A 27,091-nucleotide genomic window follows, 5' to 3' on the forward strand; every position below is an offset into this window, starting at 1 on the left:
CCTTTATATGCCTTAATAATACAGAATTCAGACTGTTTCTCATGGTCCAAAGTTTCTCAACCTAGAATCTGTGCCAACATGCCTATGGATTTTTCAAAGGAAAAAATCCCACGGTCTCACTTCCAAAGGTGATAGAGAGCCATTGAAGGCTCTTCAAGCAAGGAGATGGCTTGGTGATTTGCACTCCAGAAAAATCGTACTGGCAGTGATGGAGAGAAAGGACTGAGGAGGAGGAGTAGAGGAAAACTGGACCTAAAAGTTAAGGTTAAAGCAGAGATGGGTTTGAAGCTTGTTGTGTCCAAGGCCTCTTCTAGGCCAAGCAGATCTCAATCACAATCACTCATAATTGCTTCTTTCTTGACCTTTACATTTTTTTTCCTACCCTTCCCCTCCCTTTCAATTTTCCTTAGAGAGAACGAAGCACAAATACATGGATGGATATGCAAAACCAACTGCATGGAGGTGGCAGGGCACAGCTGGAGTTACATGTGCAGATTGGGGTGGAATACAGTCAGCTCCGGAGTCCTTTAGTCAGCCTGTGCTTTGAGAGGCTATGGGACTCTGCAGATGGCATTTTGGTGGACTTATGCTTTCTGTCTGGTGGCATTATTAAAAATTAAATGTTCAGCTTAATTACAGTATCTTAAAAAAAAGATGTAAAAGGCTGCTACTCTATGAAAGAAAAGCTGTGCCTCCTGCAAATGAATTCTATTATTTTAAATACATTTCCATTTAAACCATCACACGTTCTGAACCCGGCAAGCTCTGAGAACGTCTACGCTCCTATTGCTGTTTTGCCTCAATTCTTGGCTAAATACTTGCATAATTTTCTGAGCATCATAACGATTCTGCTGGAACTTGAAATAAAACAATTTTTCCTTCAAATATGCCAAGAATTTGAAAAATTAGATAGATAGATAGATAGGTAGGTAGATAGCCAGCCCACCAACGGGCCCAGGCACTGTGCTAAGGACTTTACGTGGAGGATCTGACTCAATCTTTACCTAGTCCCATGGAGAAGGCTTTATTATTGCCTCTTTTACAGATGACAGAGCTGTGATTTGGACAGGATAAGTGACTTTCTCAAGCAGGTTTTGAACCCAGATCTTTCTAAATTCAAACACAATGTTTTTTGTCTCTTTCCACCATGCAGCCTTTCCAGCTGATGTGGAGGGCACTTGGACAATATCCCTTCATTCAATGGATAAGTTCAAAAGAATCTACAACTTTTAATCCACGAAGACCACTACAAAACAGAGCGGTCCTTTCTGGGACCAGATTATTGTCAAAATCTTTCTTTTGTGAAGGCTTCCCAAGGGCAGTTGAGATTCCCTGAGATTGACAAAGAACCTAGAACTTTTTTTCTCCCCAACTGATTGAAACCTTCTAGAGCAGGTCACATCCATTCAGAGGACTTCCAAGCAGATTCCGTAGTGTTGAGGTTGTGTCTTTCTCTGTCTCCAGTCAAACTTCCTATAGGTCCAAGGCCAGTTGAAGGAAAAAAAGAGACAACCAAACTTGCAATACTCGCAACACGTAATGTGGAGCCACCAACCCAGGAGACTAGTGAGAGAAAATCCCATCTCAGCAAGATCCAGGTCATGCTAAAATGGGGACCATCTCATGCTTTGTGTCTTATACATGAGGGGCTACATGTTTCTCTTTTCATCGTTCTTGTTTTAGTGAAGTGTAGATGGGGGTTTCCAAGTCCAAATTATTCTGTAGACTATTACCTCATCTATACTTTATGAAAAGTGAGGAGGGTAAGGAGAAACAGGTTTCAAACACTGTCACCAGGGAGCATCTTGGAGGAAGAGAGGTTGTGTTAAAAATATACCCTGAACCAAAAAATATGAAATCGGTGTCTCTTCTATCAGAAAAAAGAAATGATGTTGCTACTGCTGCTGCTGCTAACAGGTGTCGTTTATTGAGAGTTTCCTATGTGCTAAGTAGTTACATACATATCTCATTTAATTCTCACAACAACTCTAAGAGATAAGTATTTTATTACCATATTTCCTTGAATCTAAATGGCCATAAATTATAAGATGTGCCATTAATTATGTACTCCTAAGAACAAAGCATGCTGCCAACTAAATTGTGACACGCCATCAAATGTACGATGCATCCAATTTCAGAAACATTAAAATGTGCCTCTCACACTCAGTGAAATAAGAGTGTTTCTTATGTACACAGAAATACAGAGAGATAGAAATAGGGAGATGTAAAGTAACTTGCCCAAGGTCATACACTGGTTAGCTGCACAGACAGAATTTTAATACGAGCCTAATTTCAAAGCTCCCACTTTCAATTTCCATACTGTGAAGCACTTGTGATTATTAGTGTTAAAATTGTAAGACCAAAAAAGGGGTTTCTCGATCATCTAATCCCAAACCTTCATTTGACAGATGGGGAAACTGAGGCCTAGAGAAAAGAAGCCAGTTTCAAAATCAGATGGGCAGTTAGTGACTCTAGTCTGGGGTCCTGTACACTCTTCAGGAGCCTTCACCCCCCAACCGGGCTGCCTTACCTTCCAGCCAAGAGATAATGCCCCCCCCCCCCATAATCCATTAACTCGCCTGAGTTTCCAATATGACAGCTGGTGCTGTCCAGCATCCACATGTCAGAATCCTATATGTACAGCTCCCAGAAAATACCACCTCAGAACCAGCCTGAGCACTCAGGATTTGTTATACAAAAGATTTAAATCACTATCTTGGCTCCAACGAGTTTTTTAACCCCTTTAAGCCTCACTTTTATTTCGTGTAATTGGGGCTAATAATGATTCCTCCCCCAAAGGGTTGTTGCAAAGATTAAAACTCATCTTCCAAATGAAACTCTTAACACAGAGCCTGGCATGCAGTAAACACTCATTATATATATATATATATATATATATAGGCTGTTATTATTTGTTTATTATTATTTAAAAGGAAACTTCCAAATCCAAATATGTCTAGATGTGTTATTTGATTTCAGACGTGGAATATGAAACAATGCTTCTCAAACATTAAAGTTCATACAAATCCCTGAGGATCTTGTTAAAACGTAGATTCTGATTCGGTAGGTTTGGGGTGGGGCCTGGAAATCTGCATTTCTAACAAATTCCCAGGTCATACTGAAACTGTGGATCCAGGATTGCAATTTGGATGCCAATGGAATACTGATTGATTTATCTTTATCATAAATTTCAAAGTAAAACATCACAATATAGTTCTACATATATTTGTTAAATACCTACTTCCGGGAGCTGTGCCTGGCACCGAGGGAGTGAGCAATGAGCAAAAGCAGCTGTGGGCTCTCCCCTCGGGGAGCTTACAATAAAATCAAGAACGTAGGCATAAAACAAATAATTACATTCTGGTGACCATGGTAAAGGGAAATGAAGGTGCTACAGGAGTGCAGCACAAGGGGATTTCACCTCGGGCAGGGTCTTTGATGCATTGCAGGGAGGTGGACATCATGGTGGTCAAGGGCTGGCTCCCCAGGAAGAACTGTCTGGGGTGTTCCCTGGCTTTGCTGAAGTGTTTCCTCTAGTCATCATCCTTCCAGGTGCCCCAGGACCCTGCCCCAGAGAGCTTGTGGCCATATACATGAAAACTGACGTAGGGACTGGGTGGATGTTTAATAGTACTATTAAAACAGTATTCTTGCTGGAGCAAGTGACAAAAAGAAAAACAAACAAACAAAACACTCAAAAGCAAGACAAGGCAATTTTGGACCCATGTAGCTAGGAAATACATGAAGGAAATGGACTCAGGGATAAAGAATTTTAGTGTGTTTTGATCTCTCCAACTGCTGACAGGCTTCTTTAATGTGACTGGGGGTCATGGTAAGGGAGTTGAGAGCAACATGGCTATACATAGCACTGGGCTTTTATCCTAGCTAATGATCCTAGAGGAAAAAGAGCTTTTGTCTCCAAGCAACTGTATAAAATTCCAGAGAAGAGTCTCATTGGCCCAGCTTGGGTCACATGTTAATCTCTGAGCGAATCATAATACGCATGGTGGTGTGGGGTGCTGTGGCTGGCCTGGCTTGGCTCACATGACTGCCCTGTAGGATTCATTACTTGACATTCCTGCCAGAACCACATGGAGTGGAGGAGAGGAACTTTTCTTGAGAAAGGGTACTGCACATACAAGAATAATAGATATCCACTACTGTGTCTTTCCAGAATTAAGCTCACTTTTCTTTGGTGCGACAGGTTAGCCTTAAGGACAAAGCCTGACTTGGGATATAAAGCTGAGAAATTGGAGAAGAAAACTATCATAACATTATTTCTTCCTTGTGCCTATAATTTAATTTAAATAAAAAGTATTTTTAATTATCGTAAATCATTTTTAATTGCATTAAGACACCTGAAGTTGTTCTCTGGTTTGGAAGTTTAAGTTATAATGTTGACTATTCAGCAGTTCAGCTTAGTAGATTTGTTAACTAACAAGGGGCTTTGGGCAAAAGATAAAAGTTGTTGTATAGTTTATATGCATATTGCAACCACAGAGTATTTGTTTTTCCATGAAAGCATGGCTTTGGACAGGACCCACTGAGGATTTCCACCAATATTTGAAGGCCTACCCTGGGCCAGGCACTGTTCTAGCCCCTAGAAATACAGAACTCACTGAGCATAGGGGGAGACATGTATATAATTTGCTATTATTAAGAGCCATCTGTGTTCAATTAGAGATATCAACAGAGGAGTTGGGCCTTTGTTATTAAGATGCTCTCTTGTTATGGCATATGAAGGTATAACTCTTGTTATGAAGGGAATATCTGAAAGGCTTTTGAGCAGAAGTGTGACAGGTTCAGATGTATTCTTTGTGGAAATTACTCTGGCTGTTGCATGGACAATGAATTGCCGAGGAGGAAAGGGACTAAAGGCTGGCTTGGAGTCGCCAGCAACAGTTGAGGTGGAGATGATGAGACTTGAGTTGCACATCTACCCCCTTGGCAAGAGTGTGCGCACATGACCTAGTACAGGGGGGGATAAAATCAAGAGCCTTTTTGGAGGTAGAATGGACAGGCCATGCCACCCAAGTCCTTATGGGGAAGAGACAAAGATGGCTACAGTGAAAAGAGTAGAGAAAACGATCCATGATTCATCCAACAATCTTCATTACCCTATACTTTCTACTGTCCTAAAGATGGAATCTTCTGAAAGGGAGTGATGAAGATGCAAGGGGATCAAATATATATATTGGACAGCCCCACTAAAGAAATTATGTTGAATTGTAACCCTCCGTTAAATGTATGGCTCATGTAACCATCATTTTAGGGAGGCAGCGTACTCTGGAAAGCATGATGTGGCTATCTGCTTAGCTTTCTGTTCCTACTCTAGTTTTTATCCACCCCTACCCCAAAATCATAGCAAATTGCTACAGGCTAGTTATTTTCAGTAATAACATAATACAAACACTGGCATCTTCAGCAACATCAATAGGTTGGAACTTGGTACTAAGTGGGCTTTCCATCAACCATATCCATCTTTCGTATGATATTTCAGGGACTGGCAATTCGCTGCCTGGAACCAGAGCTGGTCAGGTTATTTAAGGGCTAATTGGAGTGTCTCTTGCTCCTGGATGCTTCTCTTCCTTGGCTTAGCTGAGCATGTAGAGGAATTCTCTTTTTGTTTTTCTGTAGTCACATTTAACTCTCTCTCTGGAAGCCAAACAGATTTAATTGTGTAAACATGAGCAATGGTAATTGGGTAAATGAAGTTGGAAACCAAGGTATGATGTTTTTGTTTTGCTCTGTGAGGGAAAAAAATAGGGAGCTTGTTTTTCTATGGTGGCAAACCTCACTGTCAGAATTCTGGACAGACAGTTGGCAGGAGGGAATCCCTTTACGAATTTTCAAGACCCATTGAGCTGAAATATGTGTCTGCTGCTTCACGGGTTATGGATCAGCCTGGGGACATTTCATTGTTTTATAAACCGCCAGATCAAGTGTTTCTCGAAACAAGTTCAAGTTATCTGGGTGAGAATGAGTGTGGAGTTTCCATGAGAATTGCAAACTCAGGTAACACACGTTCATTGAAGGAGCCACGAGGATGTGTTACCAGAGATGTACCTCACTTGGCACAGCTGTAGGTAGACAATGAGATTTTAACACTATGTAAAATATAGAGTGCTTTTTTATTAAGAAACGATCAGTAGTTGCCTTCCTTTAGCTATCATTTAAAACTGATTTTTTCAAATTCTATTTACATAGTCTTTCTCAAACAAAAGATTTAAATAAGAGGAGACTGATAACTAATTTTTTAGCCCTGCATTCAAAACATTGAGGAGGTCCCGTAAGAAAAGGATCTCATCATCTTTTGCTTTTAATAGATGGTTTTGTCAGAATGTTAAATTTACCCTAATTTCTCATATTTTTTATTAATGTCGCTAGAATCCCATTTCCTATAAGCCTGCAGTAAAATTCATTTTCCCAGTTGAAAATTCAAGCAAACCAAGAAGCAAACTTGGCAATGGAGTGCGTCCCCCTCACCATACAGATTGCTTTGTAAACGAGAACTATTAGAAAGGAGCAGGTCCAAGGCTAATGAGAGACTCATTAAAGAGAGAGAGTTGTGGAAGCTGATCGTGCTCCGAGCCTGTACTGAAGGAGAGGCTATTGTTATAGGATGTTTGCAGCACTGATATTGTAAACCACATGACAGATGGGTCAAGTGCTGATTACGGTATTCTAACATTTGGAATAGCAAGTAACATATTTGATAAGCTGGCAAGTTTTTATATATGATTCAACCCACAATATAAAAGCCACGAGAATTCCAAATTGAAAATAATTAAATGAGCTGGAAACAATCAGATACCACACATTTTTTTTCCCCCAAATGACAGATTTTGACATGTTGAAATTCCACAAAGGGAGCAAGAATATTCCCTAGCTCACTTGAACTAATAATGGCCCTTCATCTGCTTTTGCAAAGCAATTAATTCCTGCCTTCTCACAATGTTGGAGATAACAACAAACATTTGTAGGCACCTTAGGCTTTGTAAAGATCTATCTCGTGCATTGTTTTATTTAGTCTTATTGGCAGCCCTGCAAGGTACACAGGAAAAGTATTAATGTTCTCAATTTATAGATGAGGAAACGGAAGCACAGAGACATTTAAGTAGAAGGCGCGGGGTTACATAGAAAGTTAGGTACCATATTGAGGGTGAGAAGCCAGATCTTCCAACTGTGAATACAAGTCCTATCTCTGGTCATCTGGAAGTAGGAGGCAGCTGTTAACATTTAGGTGTTCTTTATTGCACAAAAAGTGTACCTTCTTTCCGTCAATGATGCTGCCACCATCATTCATGTGTACTCATCTGGATAAAGATATCCAGTGTTTGCATCCAGCCTCTGAGTGTCTCTGTGAGGTGATGCTGGTAATGGTGGTAAGAGTCCCGTCCCTCGTCAAATGGCGTCACACCTCTGTAATGTTGCAGTAACGCCAACAAAGCAGCAGCTCTCCATTTGTGTTTTATTGTTTTTGCATGTTTGGTTGTTCTTTTCAGAGTTTGTCATCTTACTTGTCACCCTTTGTGAAAGTCACTTTGTCTTTTTACTTTTTTAATGTCTCTCTTCACCTACCTGAGCAGCTCCCCCGCCACCTCCTGGGCCTCCTCCACCCACCCAAACGCAGACCAGCATGTTGTATCAGAGGCTCAAAGGCATGCCTAGGCCAAAATCAAGTACTGTAAACTCCTACCATTCCTTTACTTGGCAGCTTTCTAGTTTAGTTTGCTTTTCTGTTCATTATTTTTCTTGAAATTTTGTTTCGGTTTGGAATACGAAGCTGAGGCTCAGGCTCTCGAGTTTGACACTAGGTTTTGAGAGACTCAAAAGAGAGCATTTATTTCCAAATGTCCACATTTTTTGTCTAGCTATGTCTGACATATGCAACATTTTCAAATCTCAATGTCAGCACAAAATAACATTGTTGTTGCATAACATTTTGCATGACGATTTTTTTCTATTTTATGAGCTTCAATTCTATCGTATGAAATGTTTAATAAGTATATTGTACTTTTAGTTCCCCTTTGTCAGTGCTCCAGCTAGTACAAGATTGGGGAATAGGAATATTGCAATACATTTCAAGACAGCAGAAGTGACAAAAAAAATCATTTCTAAGCATGAATTCTTGTTGACCTCTGTTGGGGGGAGGGAGGAGGTGCTGGAAGATTTTGCACAATATTTTCTTTAAAGACAACATCTTAGGGTAGTTGCTTTAGTACCATTTTTGCCATTCAGCTAGTAAGTTACTTACACAAATGAAGAGGAAAATAGTGTTGTGTCTCAATAAAGCAGCTTGATCTACAGATAATGGAATTGCAGCTAATTAATAGTAAATGAAAGTCTGGCTACATGGGTTAATTGGAAGATCAACCATTCTAGATTAAAGGATCCTGAACCTGCATACTTTAATGGTTGCGTGTTAAAGTAAAATTGCAAAAGGTTTTACTAAACATACTGTCTGTATATATACATCAGGCATACACATATCTGAGTACATGTGCACACACTCGTAGAACGGCTGCGTGCATATATACACTCTATGTGTATCTATTGATATATATTGTAGTCAATCTAAGAGTACTGCATATTAAAACAAATCTTCAGGTGGTCCTGGCTTAAGCATCTTGGATTTCTCTAAACATAAAAGTCATTCACAGTTTTTAAATCAAAGTACATAATAATATGGTGGGAATTATTTCATTTCTATATCATGTGTCATGTACAGCTAGAATTCCCCTACATTTGGTAAGTATTCCACCCAAAAGGACAATGCTCTCTATTTTTAAAGAGATTTCAAAGATGTGCCCCAAGTGGGATTTCCTGCAGATTTGTATTAATGTGCAGGCTTGTCTGGTTACTAGAAAATGTATGTAAGTGTGTGATGTGTGTATGTGGGTGTATGTGTCGAATGGGTAAAAAGCATAGGATGAGGAATTTGCAAATTGATGTGTAAATGTGAATATCAACTAATAAAAAAACAGTAGCCTGTGCATATTTACTATCAAAATGCAAATACCTCACTCTACATATATTACCCAAACATATATACACAGTATGTTTGTAGAAATGCCTGAAAGCCTACTAATGAAATTATGATAGTCCATTTATGAAATTATAAACAGGCTAGGTGCCCCAAAAGCAAAGAAATCAATCTTTTCTTTCATTATTTTCCAAATATTTCTTGCTCTGGACCAGGCAAGGAACTGTCAGCCCCTAAACTCTGCACATCTCCTTACTCTGAATGTTGGATATGCTCAGCCTGATCTGTGTATTTATATTCCCCATGGCTCCTCCTTCGTGCCCTATCCATACCCTACCACCTTTCCACCTGACCATGGCAGAGACAATGGAACATTCCATTGGCCTGAATCCAGAAAGCCCATTTTCACACAAGTCATCAGGCCTTACTGGACAGAAACCTTCAGCACCTCAAGAGTCTCACCCTGTCCCATCATCACTCTTAGCTCCCATTGGCTAGAACACTCTTTTTGCATAGTGTTTCACTGAATTTGTTTTTCATTATTAAAATCCTAAATCACTAGTCATCTGATATGTTCATCGCCTATCTAACAAATGCACAAGGGAAAAATTATAAGGTACTTTTAAATTTTTTTGCAAATTAGCAATTGCCTACGATTTTGTTGAAACCCCACCCCCAAAAACAACAATAACAATAAAACCTTTTTGCGAGTATTAAGCAATTTTCTTTAGCAAGAAAAATCCTGAAGCCTAAACATAATCTACTTCAGATGAACAGAAGAAAATAAGTTTTGAAGTCCTTTTGCATACATATTTACCTACCCCTGGAATCATGCTAAATGCTCCTTGTTGTCGTTATACTCCATGTGCACCAATGACTCTGAGTCTTCAAAGTTTGAAGCAGTCTAAGTATGAAAGTCAAGATCCTCTGTGGGTCCCAACTGATTGAATTCAGACAATTTCATTGGCTAAGAAAACCTTTATATTTTAAATATTACTCTTTCTACCCCAGGAAAAAAGTTTGTAATTTTTGGTAACATAATGACATTGCCAAATATTCATGAATTCAGCTCTATAAAGGATGCAACATAAACCAGGGTTCAGTTTGTTCTTGAGCCAGATAAGAAGACAACACTTCCAAGACAATAAAAACTAAAAACAAAGAAAACACTTAAGTACATCAATGCCACTTAACTGATAAAATTCCATTGTACCAACCAGTGGCACAAACTACCACCAATAATCTACCCCAATATCCTTTTAATAATTCTATCCTGCCTTCTACCTAATGGCCCAGGAATGTCCATTAATTTTCAGTCTCCTCCCGGGACAACTTAAAACAGCCAGACCTTTGACTCTGCTTTTTTAAAATGAACATTCCAATACCTGTTAAACGTGCAGACCGGTACTGAAAGACAATGCTGTAGTATTGAATGTTTAGAGACAAATCCAGGAAACAAATATAGCAGCAATCAAGATTAAGCTTCTGTTCCATCTTTTCACTTCAGGTAGCTCCAACAGTCTAGAGAGTGATATAAGATAGTACGTTTATGCTGTCTTTAAAGAACGTGTGTACGAAATGTCACTAAATTTGAAATGGGCTGTCATAGACTTAATATAGCTTAATACGCAAATTTGAAGCTGGAGCACTGCTTTTTCTTAGTATGTATTATAATGATGGTGATAATAATAATAATTAAACAGCTTTATGGTTTGCTCACTACTAATTACGTGGCACTTAACATTTGCATGAAATTTTTTTAAAAATTGGTAACTATTCAAAATTTCTTATCCACTAGTTCTAATGGCCACAAAACTAGCCTGATGCTTTCGCTGAATTTTAACACAAATTCTTGTACTACAGAAAATGTAGGCCGGTTAATCACTCCTGCCAAAAAGCTCGAAGACACAATCCGTCTTGCCGAACTAGTCATTGAAGTTCTTCAGCAAAATGAGGAGCACCACGCAGAGGTGAGCAGGCGTGGGGGCAGATGTCTCTTGGTGTTCCTTAGCTGAGGTTGCAGAACCCAATCTACCGGCGACGTTGTGAATAAGATGCCTTAACACCCATTTTCTTTTAATTGGCCTTGCAAAGAGAATGAAAGTGGAAGTTTTGCAAGGAGAAGCTTTTGGAAGGTTGTTTAAAACAACCAAAAAGTGGTTACGTGTTGTACGTTTCAGCTTAAGTTTTCAGATGTTTCTAACAACCAGCAAAAGAGGTGAGTGTGTTTTAAAGATAATTATTCAAGCAGCATATGGTTATTGTCCGGAACACATGAAATGCTTTTTGGTCTTTCGTGGTTGTTTTTGTTGCCGCCACTGTTGTTTTTATTTATTTTATTTGGTGTATGGGTCACAGGCCATGTTTTTGAATTTATCTCTGTAACTTATTCTGCTTACACTAGGGTCTTCATTTGTAAACCTCACATGACCCGGGTTGCTAAATGCAGTGACAGAGGCAGATTATTCTGTGTTGTTCAACTTGTCGATTCTCCAACATACATCTAAGTAAATAGAGCTTACTTGTTTTTACAAACCACTGTCAAAATGATTGTTTTGATAATAATTATAAACCAAGGGATTTCAAGGCTAACTAAATCCCAAACCTGTAAGGATTTAAACAACCCAAACCTTCCAAGAAAAGGCTCCAAGATTCCATTATGGTCAAACTGTTTTATCACTGCTTGTTTCAAAACTGAGATTTAAAATCATCTCTCTTAAAATAACCTTTTTGAAAATCGCACAAATTCTCACTCTTCCTCTCCATTCGACTCTACAGCAAAAGGGAGAAAGAAGGCATTCCTTAAAAGTAATTTCTCAAGCACCTAAAACGATCATTCCCATGACTAAATGAAAATTGACAGTATAGTTAAATAATATATAATACACCATAAATCCAGTCGTCCCGACTAATGCCTGATTGCATATTTAAATTTCCTCCCTGTTTTTCTACTGTTCCACTCAATCTTGGCTGATCGTGGCAGGGGAAAGAGGTATGTGACTAAACCGAATGAGCCAGCCACCCGCTGTCATAGTCTGTGCATGCCCTTCCAGTACCATGTCTTCTAATGAGACTTTCCCCCAGTGCTCCCGCTTTCTAACACTGACCCAAGGAATGTAACAGCAACTTCTGATGGACTGCTTGTGAAATGGGTGGCCCTCCACGGCAGGGTAAATGTGGGTGATTCTCTTGTGCGTGCATGAAGCAACTGATAGACTTAACGAGGACTGCGGTTACATCCGACACATGCCTCCTACCTGCCTTGACTCTGTCCTCAGCCTGTCGTAGTTTCCTATGTCTGTCTGTACTTACCTTTATTACAGCAGAGGAACCAAACATAGTAACCAGTAGCTACCCAGAGTGATACTAATCTTCCTCTACGACTGTCTGTATGTGAATCATATATACAGTATTTATATATAGAGAGAGTACCAAAGAACCATTATTTCCCTGAAAATGCTCTAAGAATGGGGTGAAGACCCCTTGAGGCAGGTAACTAACTCCCACAGCATTCAGCAGTGCACAGCCAGGAGTGAGAAGAGGGACAAACTCAGCCCCTCTGAACATGGAAACCTTTACCCTCCAGACATATAAAATTAGGTTGGGCTATCATTTTTTCCACTTCATCATACATGATGGTCTTTTCAGATTGGGGGCATTTGGGGTTCAAGTGATGGTAAGTATATACGTTCTTTCCGGGCGTCCACACAATTGTCTCCAGAGGCATGGAGGGGTTCTGGCCTGCCCCGCCCCCACATTGGATGGTGAGGCTTTTCCCACAACACTGAACAGATTCTACACAGTTCTGAAGACGTGGCTACACAGAAGATGGTTTTCCTCAGTCGCTGTCGTACTTTTAAGTGAATGATAGAAGAAGAAAAATGAGAGATACACTTGATTAACAATCAAGTTACTTTCTGAGACTGCTACAGGCTAAGAAAGGATGGATATTTTCCCAAATTGCTCAAAAGAGGTATCAAAGGAAAGGTGATGTTCCAAAGAAGACATTTTCCCACTTTTCCATAAAGTACTGTCTAAGTGCTAATTATCAGCTTAAACTGCCCTAATAACCAACGTCATAAAAATATTTTAATCTTACATGTCCAAAGCCATTCTGGGTAAATAAATAGGGGAGAAATAAATTCAGTTCTGGTTTCATTTACTAATTTTAGAAGTTAGGAATGAAAACTTCAGCACATTTTGGGACTTGGAGACCCAATTTGATTTTAGATAAATGTACAGGATTATTTCCTGAATTAGTCACTTCACCCAATCACAAAATTTCCTTAATCTATCCAAAGCTGTCCATCTACTGAGACCTAAGGGAACTACTTCGGTGCTTTTTCTGAAGGACGAGGCATAAGGCAGTCTGGGCCTTCAAGCAATACAATGCAGAGTGGCCAGGAGCTCAGCCTCTGAGCCAGAGAAGCTGGAGTTTGAATTCCAGCTTTGCGTCCTCCTTGCTTTGTGATGTCAACCTAGTTACTTAACCTCTCTTACCCTGTAAATTGGAGATAATAATAGAATCTACCTCAGATGGTCATTGGTAGGACGGAAGGCCACTTAAGTAAAGCATCCGGTGTTATGCCTGGAGCATAGTATGCACTCCACAAAGCTTGGCCTTTGTATTATTAGGAACAAATTGCTAAGGAAGCAAAATATATGAATATATGATCATAAAAAGTACAAAACCTATGTGGAAAGTACCAAATGAATATGTGGAAAGGAGAAAGTGTTTGTTTCCAGGCGGAGTGGTCCACCGTCTGTTCTCAACGTTCACTTACAGATTGCAATCACCTGGGAAGCTCTTAAACGTTGCTGATGCCCAGGTCTCACCCCACCTCAATGAATCAGACTCTCATGGGGAGGGGCCAAGAATTGGTAAATTTTTAAAACTGCCCAGCTGATTTCAGTGTAGAGCCACACCAAGACCACTGGCTACAGCCGAAGAGGGAGAATTTGCCCTGGCACACAGAAGATGAAGTTTTGCTGCCCAAAGGATGAAGTAGGAACATTTTATTCTACTGGCCAGTACTTGCTGCCATTTTCTCTGGGTGCTCAGTAAACTCTAGAAAATCATTAAATCCCAAGCATGGATCTTGGCTACGCAGCCATGCTGTTTCGTGGCACCACACAAATGAAAGTGACAAGTAGATTTTCCTCCCCCGCCAAAAAACAATAATCCTTAAAGCCATTTTTAATTCCAATGTAAAGTAATTAAATGCCCCCAAGAGAAAAAATTCCCATCAGCTTAGAATACATCATATATACACACATGCAGTGTATGGTAGCAGTTGTCACATTTATCTCTTAATTGCAGATTAATTCTGTTCTCAGAGCCTAAGATATTCACACACACACGACTTATGCTTTCATGTATTGTTGCTTCACCTTCCTAATCTCTCTCTATGTATACGTATGTATATGTATATATGTATTATGGTATACAGAGGGGTACATATATACATGTAGTTTGTGTACAAAATATACAGTGTGTTCAGTGTGGTTGACTGTACCCCTAAAGTATATATCTTTGCCTTTAAATAATGAAAAGCACTGGGTAAGTATTTAGAAGCCAGAATATAACTCCTTATTGTCTTTGGAAAAGATTTCTAAAGACTTTAGATGCCCACAAACATTGAGTTAGCACGTGTACAAAAATAGCATTCACCTCTATTCACTTGTCATAAATAAATATAGTATTGGGGTTTTTTTTAATTTTGAAGCCTTACCTTGCCCAACCCAGTCACACAAACTCTATTCATTTGGTTGAAGTTATGATTTGGCTTTTGGTTGTTACCGCCTTTGCCAGAATCTCTTTCTCCTTCTCAGAGAGTCAGGTTTCATTACAAGGTTCTGAAAGAGTTGCCTTGGGTATATAGAAATAGATTTGGTCTTCACTTCTCCTCCAGCCCCCATATTTAAATTCTCTTCGTTTACTAGAATCCTAAATTCCTCTGCCAGACTTCAGTGGCAATAATTCACATCACAATAGTCATTGTCCTTTGTAGGGCTACCTATCTACGGGATTCTTAATGCAACAACTGTAGATAATTGCTTAATAATTTATTAAATTCCAAAGGACTAAGTTCTCTATAGATAGTAAAAGTAAATATGTCTCATGGCCTCTGGTTTGCAACTTTTAAATAAAGCTGGTAAGAACCAGGTATGAGGTTGGTCTAAGGGATTTTTTATTTCAGGCATTTAGCGTTGATGTTTTGTTTTGTTTTGTTTCCTGTCATCCTAGAACAAAATCATGTCTGGGAAGGCAACTAACTCAGTCTCCCCAGTAACTGTTTTCTGGGAGTCACCGTGAAGATATAAAGTTAACCAAATAACTAAGGAATAAGTACCAGCCAATATTTGGTGCTCCTTTGTGAATTTTGCAAATATCTGCATCAGATTGATGAGTCATCCTTCCATACAGGGGTGGGGAATGGGAACGGGACTCTAGCGAGTTCCGATATTTAGGTCTCTGCCTAAAAGGCAGGTGGCTGGGAGAGCTCTGGGGGTGGGATGGAGGATTTCTTCCTCTGCAGGACTTAGCCAGGGAGTCAGCGGAGCAAACCCAAAACCCCAGGGCTCTCATGCCCAGGTGGTCAAACTACAATAAAACCTCATCAATTCAGACCCAAATACTTGTGACTATTCAACTAATGATGTGTCTCTTTTAATTTTTCTTAAGTAAAACGTTCGACATGAACTCAACTTTCTCTGCAAATTCAAAAGGCTCTTCTTACAAGTTTTATTCCAGAACCTATGAAATTAAAGCTTCTATCTCTGTGACTTCATTTTACAGGTTAATTTATCTACTGGTAATCTATCTATCTATTATTAGAAGATAAAAAAAACTCTTACGTTTATGATATATCTCTATGATAACCAGTAACCTTTTGCTTTGGTGCTCAATTACAAACTGCATTTGAAAGCAGCAAAATGATATCTCCTTTTAGAAAATCCAATAATTTAGGCTTTTGTGCTGCCAGACTAGTGTCTCTCATCTCCCATTACTCTGAATTAGTGAGGTTTTACTGTAAATTAAAATGGAAACAGCAGGTGTCTATTTCCAGCCAAGCTGACCTTGCAGAATGGTCCATGACTTGATCTTTTCCATTTAATTTGCAAACCAGCCACATGTTGATAAAGGAGAAGTAAGTAAAATGAAATCTCATGAAAGAAGAGGGGTAGACCCCTATTCTGCCTCCTAGTGGCTGTTAGAATATCCCCAGATAACTAATAGATCACAGAAGAGCTTGGTCATTGAACAAACTCTTTCATTTATGGAATTATTTCCATAATCATCTTTCATGTTTCCAATGCCTTCCCATCTTTTTTTCGGTGAATGCTCCGGAAAGTGTTTCCAATGTAAATACTTTACGGCATTGGGTGGGGAGGTGGGGAATAAGAAGGGGCTGGCGATTTGTTTTTGTTTTTCTGCTCTCTTTGAAATCAGCAAACAAAAAAAGGGCCTGTTGACACTGCCACTCATTCTGCATGCTCCCTGCCAGAAATGATTAGTCAACATGCATGCATGCCTTTGAATTCCATTCACATCTGGCCCAGTCCGATGTGAATGTCGCCCCTGAGACCCTGCACAATGATTTCCAAGGACCCACGTGCATGAAAATGAGTTACTTCACTGATATTTTTTGGTTTTCAATGTACATATGTGTCCAACCCCCAGAAACGTAAGTCCTAATCTCACAGAGTGTTTCCTAGCTTAAGCCTGATCTTTTTTATAGACAGGATGCAAAACCAGAGGCTCCTTGCTTAAAGAGATTTTGACTCAAAAGTTTTATGACAATTGCAACAATGGTTTCCTTTTCCTTGGTATGAAATAGCAGTAACATTTCCAATGTGTAGGGAAACATGAGTCACTGAGCTTGTATGAGACCACAGACAATTAAGCCCCAGAGGTCTGGATATAAGTGAATGATAATTACAAGTTTTCAAGTTAGACTGGCAGAAAACCCACAAACACAGTGAAGAAACTCCCAAATTCTAATATCTTAGAGCAAGAACTAGCCAACAACAGTGATAAAGAGCATGACTCAAAATATACCAGGTTATTGTAAATTGAACAGAAGTTCCATGTCTGTCATTTCTACAGCTGCACCCTCTGACCAGCACGTCAGAATAAAGACTTTCTAAGGCAGGCCTGGAATCACGAAAAGCATTGCCTTGGGACACTTTAGAGGCCCAATTGTACCAAAAATACTGTTCTCTTTACAATAAAATGACCAAACCCTGCTGGATGCACAATTAATCTTGAACAGTGGGGGCTTGACTTCATGTCTTATGTTGGAGAGAGAAGCTCATTGCTCTTTGTCTGTTGTTTTTCTGCCAAATTTCAAAGGCCTTTGCGTGGTGGTCAGACTTGATGGTGGAGCATGCCGAGACGTTCCTGTCACTCTTTGCAGTGGACATGGATGCAGCGTTAGAGGTGCAGCCCCCAGACACGTGGGACAGTTTTCCACTGTTTCAGCTGCTGAATGATTTTCTCCGTACCGACTGTATGTATCATCTTTGACTATTAGACTTTCCTAAGTCGTGTGCAGATAAACAGATTGCTTAAGCCATCTTTATCCCAGGCAGACTACAGGCCAGTTATATCTCTTGATAGTTTTATTATTACTTAAAAAAAAAAAAAAAAAACCAGACTTATAGCTGATGGACATTCTCTTTCTTCCAACAAGTGTCCTGTTGCAGGAAAGCCCTGTCTTAACCAGGCAGAAGAACCCCAGAGAGCGTGAGAAGTGATGTCCATACCGTACCTGTGTGTTTTATTTGCTCTTGAACAAGTTAATTAACTTAATCTCTTCACGTTTTGCAATTTTTATCAAAAGATGCTGTTTAGATGAAAAAGAATTTCTAGCTAAATACGTCCCAAGCATTTCAGAGTATCTTACAGCAACACATAGCCATAAAATAGACCTTCCGCCACAGAGAGAGTGATGACAGGGGAGGGGCACAGAATGTTCTTTCTTCCTGGTAATGTAATGGGAGGAAGGGGAGTGGGTGCAAGACAAACCTAAAAAATAGTGTTGATTTTTGTTTTAAAGTGGCTTGATTATTTTTCCTTTTTAGACAAGAGACACAAATGGGTAAAATGTCTTTAAATTCCATTTTCCTTCCACACAGATTTAAGCATGAGCTTTGATGCTGTTCATGTAATTTTTTTCTTCTCTTTGTTTTTTTGGCTCCCATAGAGGCAGTATATTTAACGTAGAAGACAATCCCCTCTGTGTGTACATTGTATGCTGATAAAGCAACTGTGGGTTCTTACCAGGCTTTTGCTTATCTGTTCTAGATAATTTGTGCAATGGAAAATTTCACAAACACCTGCAAGACCTGTTTGCCCCACTTGTGGTTAGATATGTGGATTTGATGGAGTCCTCAATTGCACAATCCATTCACAGGGGCTTTGAGCGGGAGTCATGGGAACCAGTCAAGTAAGGAAACCTCTTTTGATACCATCGGAGTTTGGGTGCATATGGCTGGAGAGTCATACAGAAATGGATTAATGGCATCTTATGGTTTTCATTGTTAGCATGGACAGAGAGCAAACACCATACGTATTTCCAACTATGATGCTCAAAGGCTCCTTGTCCAAAGTGGGGAGAGAGAAAGAGGTTGAGAAATGTTGTATGAAATGAAATCTTTGTTTCATTGCACAAGATAAATAAGGAATAAGGGGTATAAACCTAACTGTGCTATGTGTACTGTGTATCTTACTGCAGTGGTGTTGTCCTTAGAAATTAATGTTTCCTAAATTGTGTTCCGTAGGAGTCTAGGCAAAGGGTCAGCAACCTTTTTCTATAAAAGGCCAGATAGTAAATATTTAGGCTTTTCGAGCTACACAATCTCTGTCACAACTACTCAACTCTGCCAGTGTAGCGCTAAAGCAGCCACAGACAATACGTAAAGGAACAAGTGTGGCTGTCTTCCCATAAACTTTATTTACAAAAACAGGAGGCTGGCCTGTGGGCCGTGCTTTTCCATTCCCTGGTCTAGGCCTTTGAGTCACACCTCAAGAAGAGGACTCTATAGCCAAATATGTTTAGGAAACTCTATACAGGCATATCTCATTTTATTGTGCTTCACTTTCTTGCGCCTCACAGATACTGAGTTTTTTACAAGGCTCTCCACCAGCAAAAAGATTATGACTCACTGAAGGTTCAGATGATGGCTAGCATTTTTTAGCAATAGATTTTTAAATTAAGGTATGTACATTTTTTTTAGACATAACGCTATTGTACATTTAATAGACTAGCGTATAGTATAAACATAACTTTTATATACACTGGGAAACCAAAAAATTCATGTGACTCACTTTATTGTGATATCAGCTTTATTGAGATGGTCTGGAATGAACCCACAAAAATCTTCGAGGTATGCCTGTATACCCACTCATCCACCTGACACTTTTGTCTCCTGGAAAGCCACAGAGCACGCCAGCATATTTCAAAACTCTGAGAAAATAGTAATACAGAACCTTGTTTAACTCTGCTTAAACCAGAGTTTCCTAAATGTATTCCACTACGGTACTCATTTTTTTAATGAGTTATTTATCCTGTAGGACGATTACAGGAAATCTTGTGAGTTGTGACTTTGGCAATTTCCACAACTTTGGCAAATCTTAGATCTTATTTGAAAATGTTTAGCAGATTCAGTGCCATCTCCATCCCCCAGCAAGGAGAAGGGCTGTGACTCAAGGTGCCAGAGGGTCGATCTCAGACTCCCCTTTCAGGCAAAGTAGAGGGCTCCTAGACAGAGAGAATTCTCTGGTGTGGTTTGAACAGCCTCAATAAAGCCTGGTATTAACGTTGCCATGTTAGATTCTTTTTTTTTTTCTATAAGAAAATCATTTTCTTCTTTCTAGTCCTTTACACCTTTGGGATGTATCAACCAGTAAGGAGCAAAATGGGGGTATGGACCAGCCGACTTTCCAGGCACTCCAGAACAAATATTCAGGAGACTTTTCCTCAGTTTGGAAGCCTTGACTTGTGCCCTGTCGTTGAGCAGTCTTCTGAGTTGAGACCCTCCCTCTAATGCTAAATCGTATAAGACTCCTACTGATTAAAGAAATTAATGCCAAATAGCTTTCTCAGCCCACTTTCCACATCTGAACCACAAGAGAAGTTTCTGGATTTACCCTACTGGAAGCAGGTTAATAGGAAGTAACTCTTCATTTACAAGTACCAAGAGATCTAAATTTTAGCTTGTTCTTCTCAGGTTTATAACTTGTCTCTTAATATGGCCTGCTGACTTGTAACTCATGAGTGAAACTGTGTCCCTTGATGATAAGGCATTAACGAGGGACTCTTTTTTTAATGATCACTGTAATCAAGACAGTTGTACTGTGGAGAACAGTTGTGAAAAGGAAAAGGTTAAAATGAGTAATATTCGCATTTTGAAAATAGCAGTGGTCTTGAAATAGCCTTTACTTACTTGGGTTTAAAGTGGAGGCTGCTGCTACCAACACACATGGGAAGAAATGATTGGTTTCCTTCACTAGTTCTTAAAGAACCCTTGAATTAGGGCCTTGACCACCATTTTAGCCCGAAGACGAGGGTTTGACTTCTGTGAATTTGTTTTCTCATCTACAAAACTGATTTTCTAAAATGTCCCCACTCAGCGTCTGAGAATCGTCATAAAGCTCTGTGACAATGTCACTCAAGTCATTTTATAATCTGTTAAATTCTTCAAAAACCAAGCAAGTGACTGCTGTTCCTTTTGAAGCATTAAATATTCTTGATGTCATCTGAAGTATAGTTAGAATCAAAATCCTGTTCACAACTGGAAGTCTTAGTCTCAGAAGGTTTTGTGGAAGATTTTTTGAATGACTGAAAAAATAAAATTTGAACTCTTGGGTCAGTAATTTAAAGATCTAAACATTCATGAAAGATTAATAGTCACAAACAATAACCTGAGAATATTTTATGTAGATGTGTTTTTTCTTAAATAGCTTTTTCCTGTCCCAAACTGTGCTGTTGGTTTGTGAAGATGATTGTGGTGTGTTCAATTCATGATAAATAGTATGTGCCTTTCGGCGTATGTGGAGATGTTTGAAAGTGCCAACTAAAACATAAGCTAAATTAAAATTCTTTGAAACTGCACACATTTTATTAGCTGATTTGTAAACAGAATGTGGATACCATGAGACAGATTTGCATGGCCGGCACAAAATGAAGGGTACAAAGAGCTTGGTGACATGCTTATGTGCTAAAAGGAATGAGTTTCTCTATGCTTCCTACCACATGAAGAGAAGCAGAGTATGAACTTTTATCTGACCACTAGTTAGATAAAACTAACTAGTTGGTAAAGAAGCAGAGATTCATTTTTCTTTTTGGACTTGTTTTCCAAGTAAAGAATGATTTGGGGGCCACCTGGGTGGCGAAGCGGTTTAAGTTCACATGTTCTGCTTCAGCAGCCCGGGGTTCACCAGTTTGGATCCCCGGTGCGGACCTACGCAACGTTTGTCAAGCCATGCTGTGGCAGGCATCCCACATATAAAGTAGAGGAAGATGGGCACAGATGTTAGCTCAGGGCCAGTCTTCTTCAGCAAAAAGAGGAGGATAGGCGGCAGATGTTAGCTTAGGGCTAATCTTCCTCAAAAAAAAAAAAATAGAATGATTTTAGGGGGGAATGTTTTTCATCAAACTTACGCAAAAACAAGAAACTGACTCAGATAAATAGATTTAGTTTGCTCAGTCTTCTCTAATTTTGCCACATGAACCTTCAGTTCACACGCACACATGCACACACACCACAGCCTTTCTCTCAAACAATTGTTATACTCAAATAGTTCTCTTCTTCCACTTTTCAAAAGTCATGTGTATAGGCACGTGATTATACATAAAATGACTGAGAAATGCGTTGTAAAAGAAAAACTAGTGTTCAAAAAAAATGTTCAAGAAAAACAACACTTTGGCAAAATGCTACCAATACATTGAGCTTGCTCAAAAAGATTTTAAATACGTTTTATTCTTCAGATTATCTTATTTCAAAATATGGCCATGTGAAAGAAAATAGAGATATAATCATCATTTGGGTTTGACACAACTGAAGTTATTTGACAGAAAGGGTAAAATGGCTAAGTCCTATGGTTGCCTTTCTCTGGAAAGATGACCTTCCATGTCTGCAAGGAGAGAAAAAGGAGGCTGCATCTCTGTTTCCATTAAGCCAGATATAGGCATGATCAGACTCTCTAAGCATTGGTGGAAAATGTCATCGCATACCTTCTAACCATAGCTGAAGATAGTCAGCCTCTCCAGGTCAGGTCCAAGCTGGAGCCTATAGTCCTCTCATGGTTTCCATCAGGACATGTCATAGGGCCACCACCCACAGCCGGGCAGGCTGTTCACAATCCTCCCAGTCGCCCTGAATGTGAGTTTTTGGTCCTAATTAGCTGATGGACATTTCTACCAGCTCTTTAGAGTCAGTTTGTTGCTGGTCAAGTCATCATGACCTTCAATGTGGAAGAAAACTTAGAAAGTGTCTAATCCAAAGCTTGCCAAGTCTAGTACCCTCTCCGGACTACTCTTTCCTTGACAGATCATCTCTCAATCTCTATCTAATCACCTGCAGGCACAGGGAATCCCTGTTGCCCATTTCAGGATAGGATGGCTCTGAATGGCAGAAGTAAACACTGCTTCTTAATATATGCACCCTGAAAACTCTGGGTTTCTCGTTTTTCAAAATGCACTTTATCTCTCTCTGCTTGAGATATACATATGAAAAGTATTTTTAAAATAATGTCATTTTCCAGATTGTCAACATCATTATCTTAACGAAAATAAACTGTCAGACCAAAGACACCTTAGCAATATGTAGGTAGCTGGTATGAAAGAGACGAGTACTGGACTTAGAGTCAGAACTCATGACTCTGCCAGTAATATGCTAGGTGACCTCGGGCAAGTCAGAACACCTTCCTGAGCCTCGTATCCTCCTTTGTAAAAGAAGGACTTTGACTACCCAAGACTTTTCCCACACTAACATTCAAGAAAATGTGATTTTCCATATTCACCTCATATCCACATTTGATCACCACTGCCTCCCTGGCACCTAGAACAGGGCCTTGGACATAATAGGTGCTCACTAAATGTGTGTTAAGTAAGTGACATTTATTAAGGAAGCCATACAGGCTGAACATGGGAAGGATATAATAGGAAAGCTATGGGGAGGGGAAAGAGAAAAAGATACCTTCCCCTGATCGGGGTTTCTATCTAGTTGGGTCTGAGAAACATACACACAAGAAAAATGACTTTAAATATTTGCCAATGTACAAATGTACAAATAACCTAAGGACGAGTTATGAGAGCATAGAGTAGAAGACGATGAACTTCCACAGAGGAGTCATGAAGGAAATAAGATTGGAGAGTAAGATTTCAAAAGGGATATGGGTGCTTGGGAAAAAGCGTGAGCAAAAATAGAAATATGGGAGCAAGTACGATATGCCATAGAAACAGTGAACACTTGGTTTGGGCCGGCACAGATTATAAAGGAGGCAAGCCATGAGGTTGGAGAGATGATTGGAAGGTTCTAAAGTCCCAAGAAGTTTGGAACTTTATTCTCTAGGCCGTGCATTCTAAAAGGGGCCTTACAGATGCCAAAGCCCAAAGTGAAAATTGGTTCTTGGGAGCGGAGAAGGCCCAAAACAAAAAATCTTAGTCTTGTTATGTATGTGTATAAAGCCAGATCTCTCTGCGGTACACAAACAGATATACAGTATGTTGGTGGTATGAAATTTTCATGGGGAAGGCAGTTGGGGTAGGGGTGGGGGAGTCTGGTGGTGATAATGAATAAAAGATTGAGAAACACTGCTCTAAACTCGAGGAAGACAGCAAAGAGTACCTATGCCCCAAAGTAGTAATCAGCCCTAAGAATAAGCCCCGAGAGAGGCTGTAGTGCCCAGAGCACCAAGAGAAGCTAAGATGTGCTACGTATATTTATGCAGCAAATGGCTCATATAGTAGAAGGCATTTGGTGTCTTAAATCTAATCCCATTCAGAAATCTAAAGCAGAGGTTTTTGAGAGAAGACCCAACCATATCCTCTCTGCATGGAGGCACAGTCTTCCTTAGAATTAATTCTAGAAGTAAGAAATGACTCTGCCTCTAGTTATTTCCATCAGTAGAAATTTCTAGATGAGGCACACACACATTTGTAACATTCATCCATGTGAGACTGAGCAGCTGAGAATTTTTTAATCCAGTGCTCCAGAGATGGGCCCTTTGACTTGAATGGGAGCTATCCTTTTTCAGCAGAGTCCCCAAAATGAATGTCTGATTTTTAACATATATCAGTTGTTAGGATTGCAATTGACACTGCTTATACTATCCAGTGATATCCAATTATGATTCTTACAGAGAAGCATGAGGGACTTGTTTTTAGGTAGTTGTTAAAGGGCCCTCATTTTATCCATCAGCCACTCCAGGAGTGAGATCTGACCTGAGTGCTACTAGAAAATTCCCCCTTTTCACATGTGTAGAAGTGAAATATAATGCTTGGAATTGCCTCTTTGATTATTAATATAAGTTATATAATATCCAAATGAAATATTAGTAGCATTAGTAATACACTATATTATTTTGCTAAAAGCAGAATATCAAGCATGCTTCAGCCTTTTAAAAGTAGATAATATGTCACGTGAAGGAAATGTTTCTATATGAGTCCAGTGCCCTAGTCCAGCCAAAATGTCATATTTTACAAGTACAATATGTTTTGATTAATATAAGTATTTTTTTAATTTTCGTGTGCAAAACGAAGCTCGTTTCTAATTTGTGTACCCATCATCCACTAATATGTTTAAGCTGTTTTTGCATACATTTGTATGTTATTCACTGCGAGCTACTTTTAATTTGCTCAGAATTGACATTTTAACTTTCTAGGCTGCCATCTCTAAAGATCTCCTAATGCCTTGATCATTATTCAGTGTGTGTATCATTTAATGATCACATTTGCTTATATAGGCTTACACATGTCTCAGTGGAAATCGCCAACGGTTTTGTTACATGGCAATGTTTAAGGCTGAGAACCACCAGGGACTGAATTCAAAGGCAAATTCCCCAGCAAACAGAGAAACATGGAAGGAAAAGTTCCATTTTCCTTTCTACTTAATAGTCATATTTAGCTAATCTTCTCTTGACCGTTCTCACAAGGGCACCGTTTATTCCCAAGGTCAGAAGTATAATTGGCTTTCCCAAAATGTGAAGTATAAAGGAGAAACCTGTGAGACACCTGTTTCCCTTAAGGAAGAGAATGCCAGGTTGGCAATTTTGCATTCTAGGTTTTTCCATGAACGAGCCGGGGCTATATTGCCATCGTGAAAGGGTAACTTGTTTTCTAGGGAGACAGGTGTCCAGACTGTCTACACAGTCCAGAATTTCTGACTTCTCAGGGACCCTGTCCCCACTAAGCGAGCCCAGAGGCAGCTCCAGCCCTTGCAAGAGTTCTGTTAGTCAAACACAGCTTGCCCGGGGCAGAGCTGCTTTGGCAAAACTTGCTCTTCTCCTGCAAGATCCAAAAAGAAAACCTCAACTCCTTTGCCAAAGTGCTGTCAACTCCACTTAAACAGGAAGGCTCCTCTCAGATGCAGAGTTAGGCTGGGCTCTACTGTGCCAGTGACTTTGGCTGGATGGAACACCCTTCAAATGCCACTACAGAGACAAACGGTGCCAGCTTGTGGAGCAGTATATGACACAGTCCCTCCAAAGAGATATGGTTGATTTGAGGTGTGGTTTTTGTTTTGTTTTATTTTCTCTCTTTACTCAGGAAGCCATTCATCTCTCTTTCATCACGTCAGGTGATCAGTCTTTGTTCAAAAACAAAAAGCTGATACAAGGTCAAATTTAACTACTTATGAATTTTTAACTTAAATTTTAACTTTTTACAGAAAAGCACACAGTTTGATTAATTTTCGCAAACGGAACACACTCATGTAACAATCACAAAGATCAAGAAACATAACATCCCCAACCACCCCAGAAGCCCCTGTCATCCTTTCTTCCCGTCTCTGTCTCACTATCAATGGTAATTACTGTAACACGAGGCCACACTTTAAACCCAATTGTGGTTGAAGAATTTACTAGAAGAGCTGAATTTAGGATTCTTTTGTTTTCTTTTGTGTGTGTGTAGACATCTCTCCATTTTAACTGGACTTAGTTTGGGAGGGGAAGTTTCCGTTTTCTTTAGGTGTTCTAGAAGTTATTCAAAGCTATGACCATTCTTCTTGATACAATTCCTTCATCTTCGCCATCAACTCTGACACTGCATCGCGCACACACCTGTCTCCAGAAGTAGCAGTTGGGAAGAATTCCGTTTCTATACTATTATGTGGGCATTCAAGTGGGTGAATTTCGTGTTCCATCTTGTATCCACTTTCTGACTTAAGAAATGTGCCTCTGTCAGAAATAATTTATAAGTAAAAGTAAGAAAATTGAAGTGCTCCGCTGTTGCTATCAATCCCAGCTACTTCGCAACGGCCCTCGCCACAGCAATGCCAAGAGTTCCATGAACTTCAAGTTGTTAGTATGAGACAAGTTCTAGACTCTCATGCAGTGGATTTGGAAACGGAAGGCCCCTCCCAAATGCATTTAAATAATGTGATCATTATGTGTAGGTGTCCATGAGGGTCCACACTTTTAAGTCACTCTGGTTAATTTTTTTCCGTTAACTTTTATCATTTCTCTCTGAATACTGAGCCACATCACAGCTCCCCATCCGTAAGCTGCTTTCTGAAGTGTGTTGCTTGAGTTTTTGCTGTTGTCTTGCTGTGGATTTAGCCAATTTATTTACAACGGTCATGTGCTTCTGCCACATCTGCATTGTCACTGTGATGGTATTTTTTCTTTCTGTCTGTTTCTTCCACAGGAGTTTAACCAGTAACCTACCCAATGTGAACCTACCCAATGTGAACCTTCCCAAAGTACCAAATCTACCAGTTAACATCCCTCTAGGCATCCCACAAATGCCTACTTTTTCGGCACCGTCATGGATGGCTGCTATATATGATGCTGAGTGTGTATTCAGTTCACATTAGATCTAATTTAAATTTAAGTGATCTTGGCATGGATATGTATTGTTTATTTCTATACATCCTATA

At 39.6% G+C, this 27,091-nt stretch overlaps 1 protein-coding gene across 32 annotated transcripts in view; it reads left to right on the plus strand.

The window, feature by feature from the left end:
• The window catches only part of CADPS (calcium dependent secretion activator), a 438,027-nt gene that overhangs the window by 327,568 nt on the left and 83,368 nt on the right, over positions 1-27,091 (plus strand). For 12 of the 32 annotated variants that reach the window (XM_070238689.1, XM_070238692.1, XM_070238690.1 and 9 more), the window contains 5 exons: positions 10,850-10,956; positions 16,117-16,137; positions 17,343-17,499; positions 18,297-18,438; positions 26,860-27,006. In XM_070238689.1, coding sequence (XP_070094790.1) covers positions 10,850-10,956; positions 16,117-16,137; positions 17,343-17,499; positions 18,297-18,438; positions 26,860-27,006 — 574 coding nt within the window. The remainder of the gene's footprint in view (positions 1-10,849; positions 10,957-16,116; positions 16,138-17,342; positions 17,500-18,296; positions 18,439-26,859; positions 27,007-27,091) is intronic. The other 20 variants (XM_070238691.1, XM_070238693.1, XM_070238696.1 and 17 more) reach the window with 3 other exon arrangements.

Source organism: Equus caballus, chromosome 16 (assembly GCF_041296265.1).
Source record: "Equus caballus isolate H_3958 breed thoroughbred chromosome 16, TB-T2T, whole genome shotgun sequence".
In the NCBI taxonomy this organism is placed as follows: Eukaryota; Metazoa; Chordata; class Mammalia; order Perissodactyla; family Equidae; genus Equus; species Equus caballus.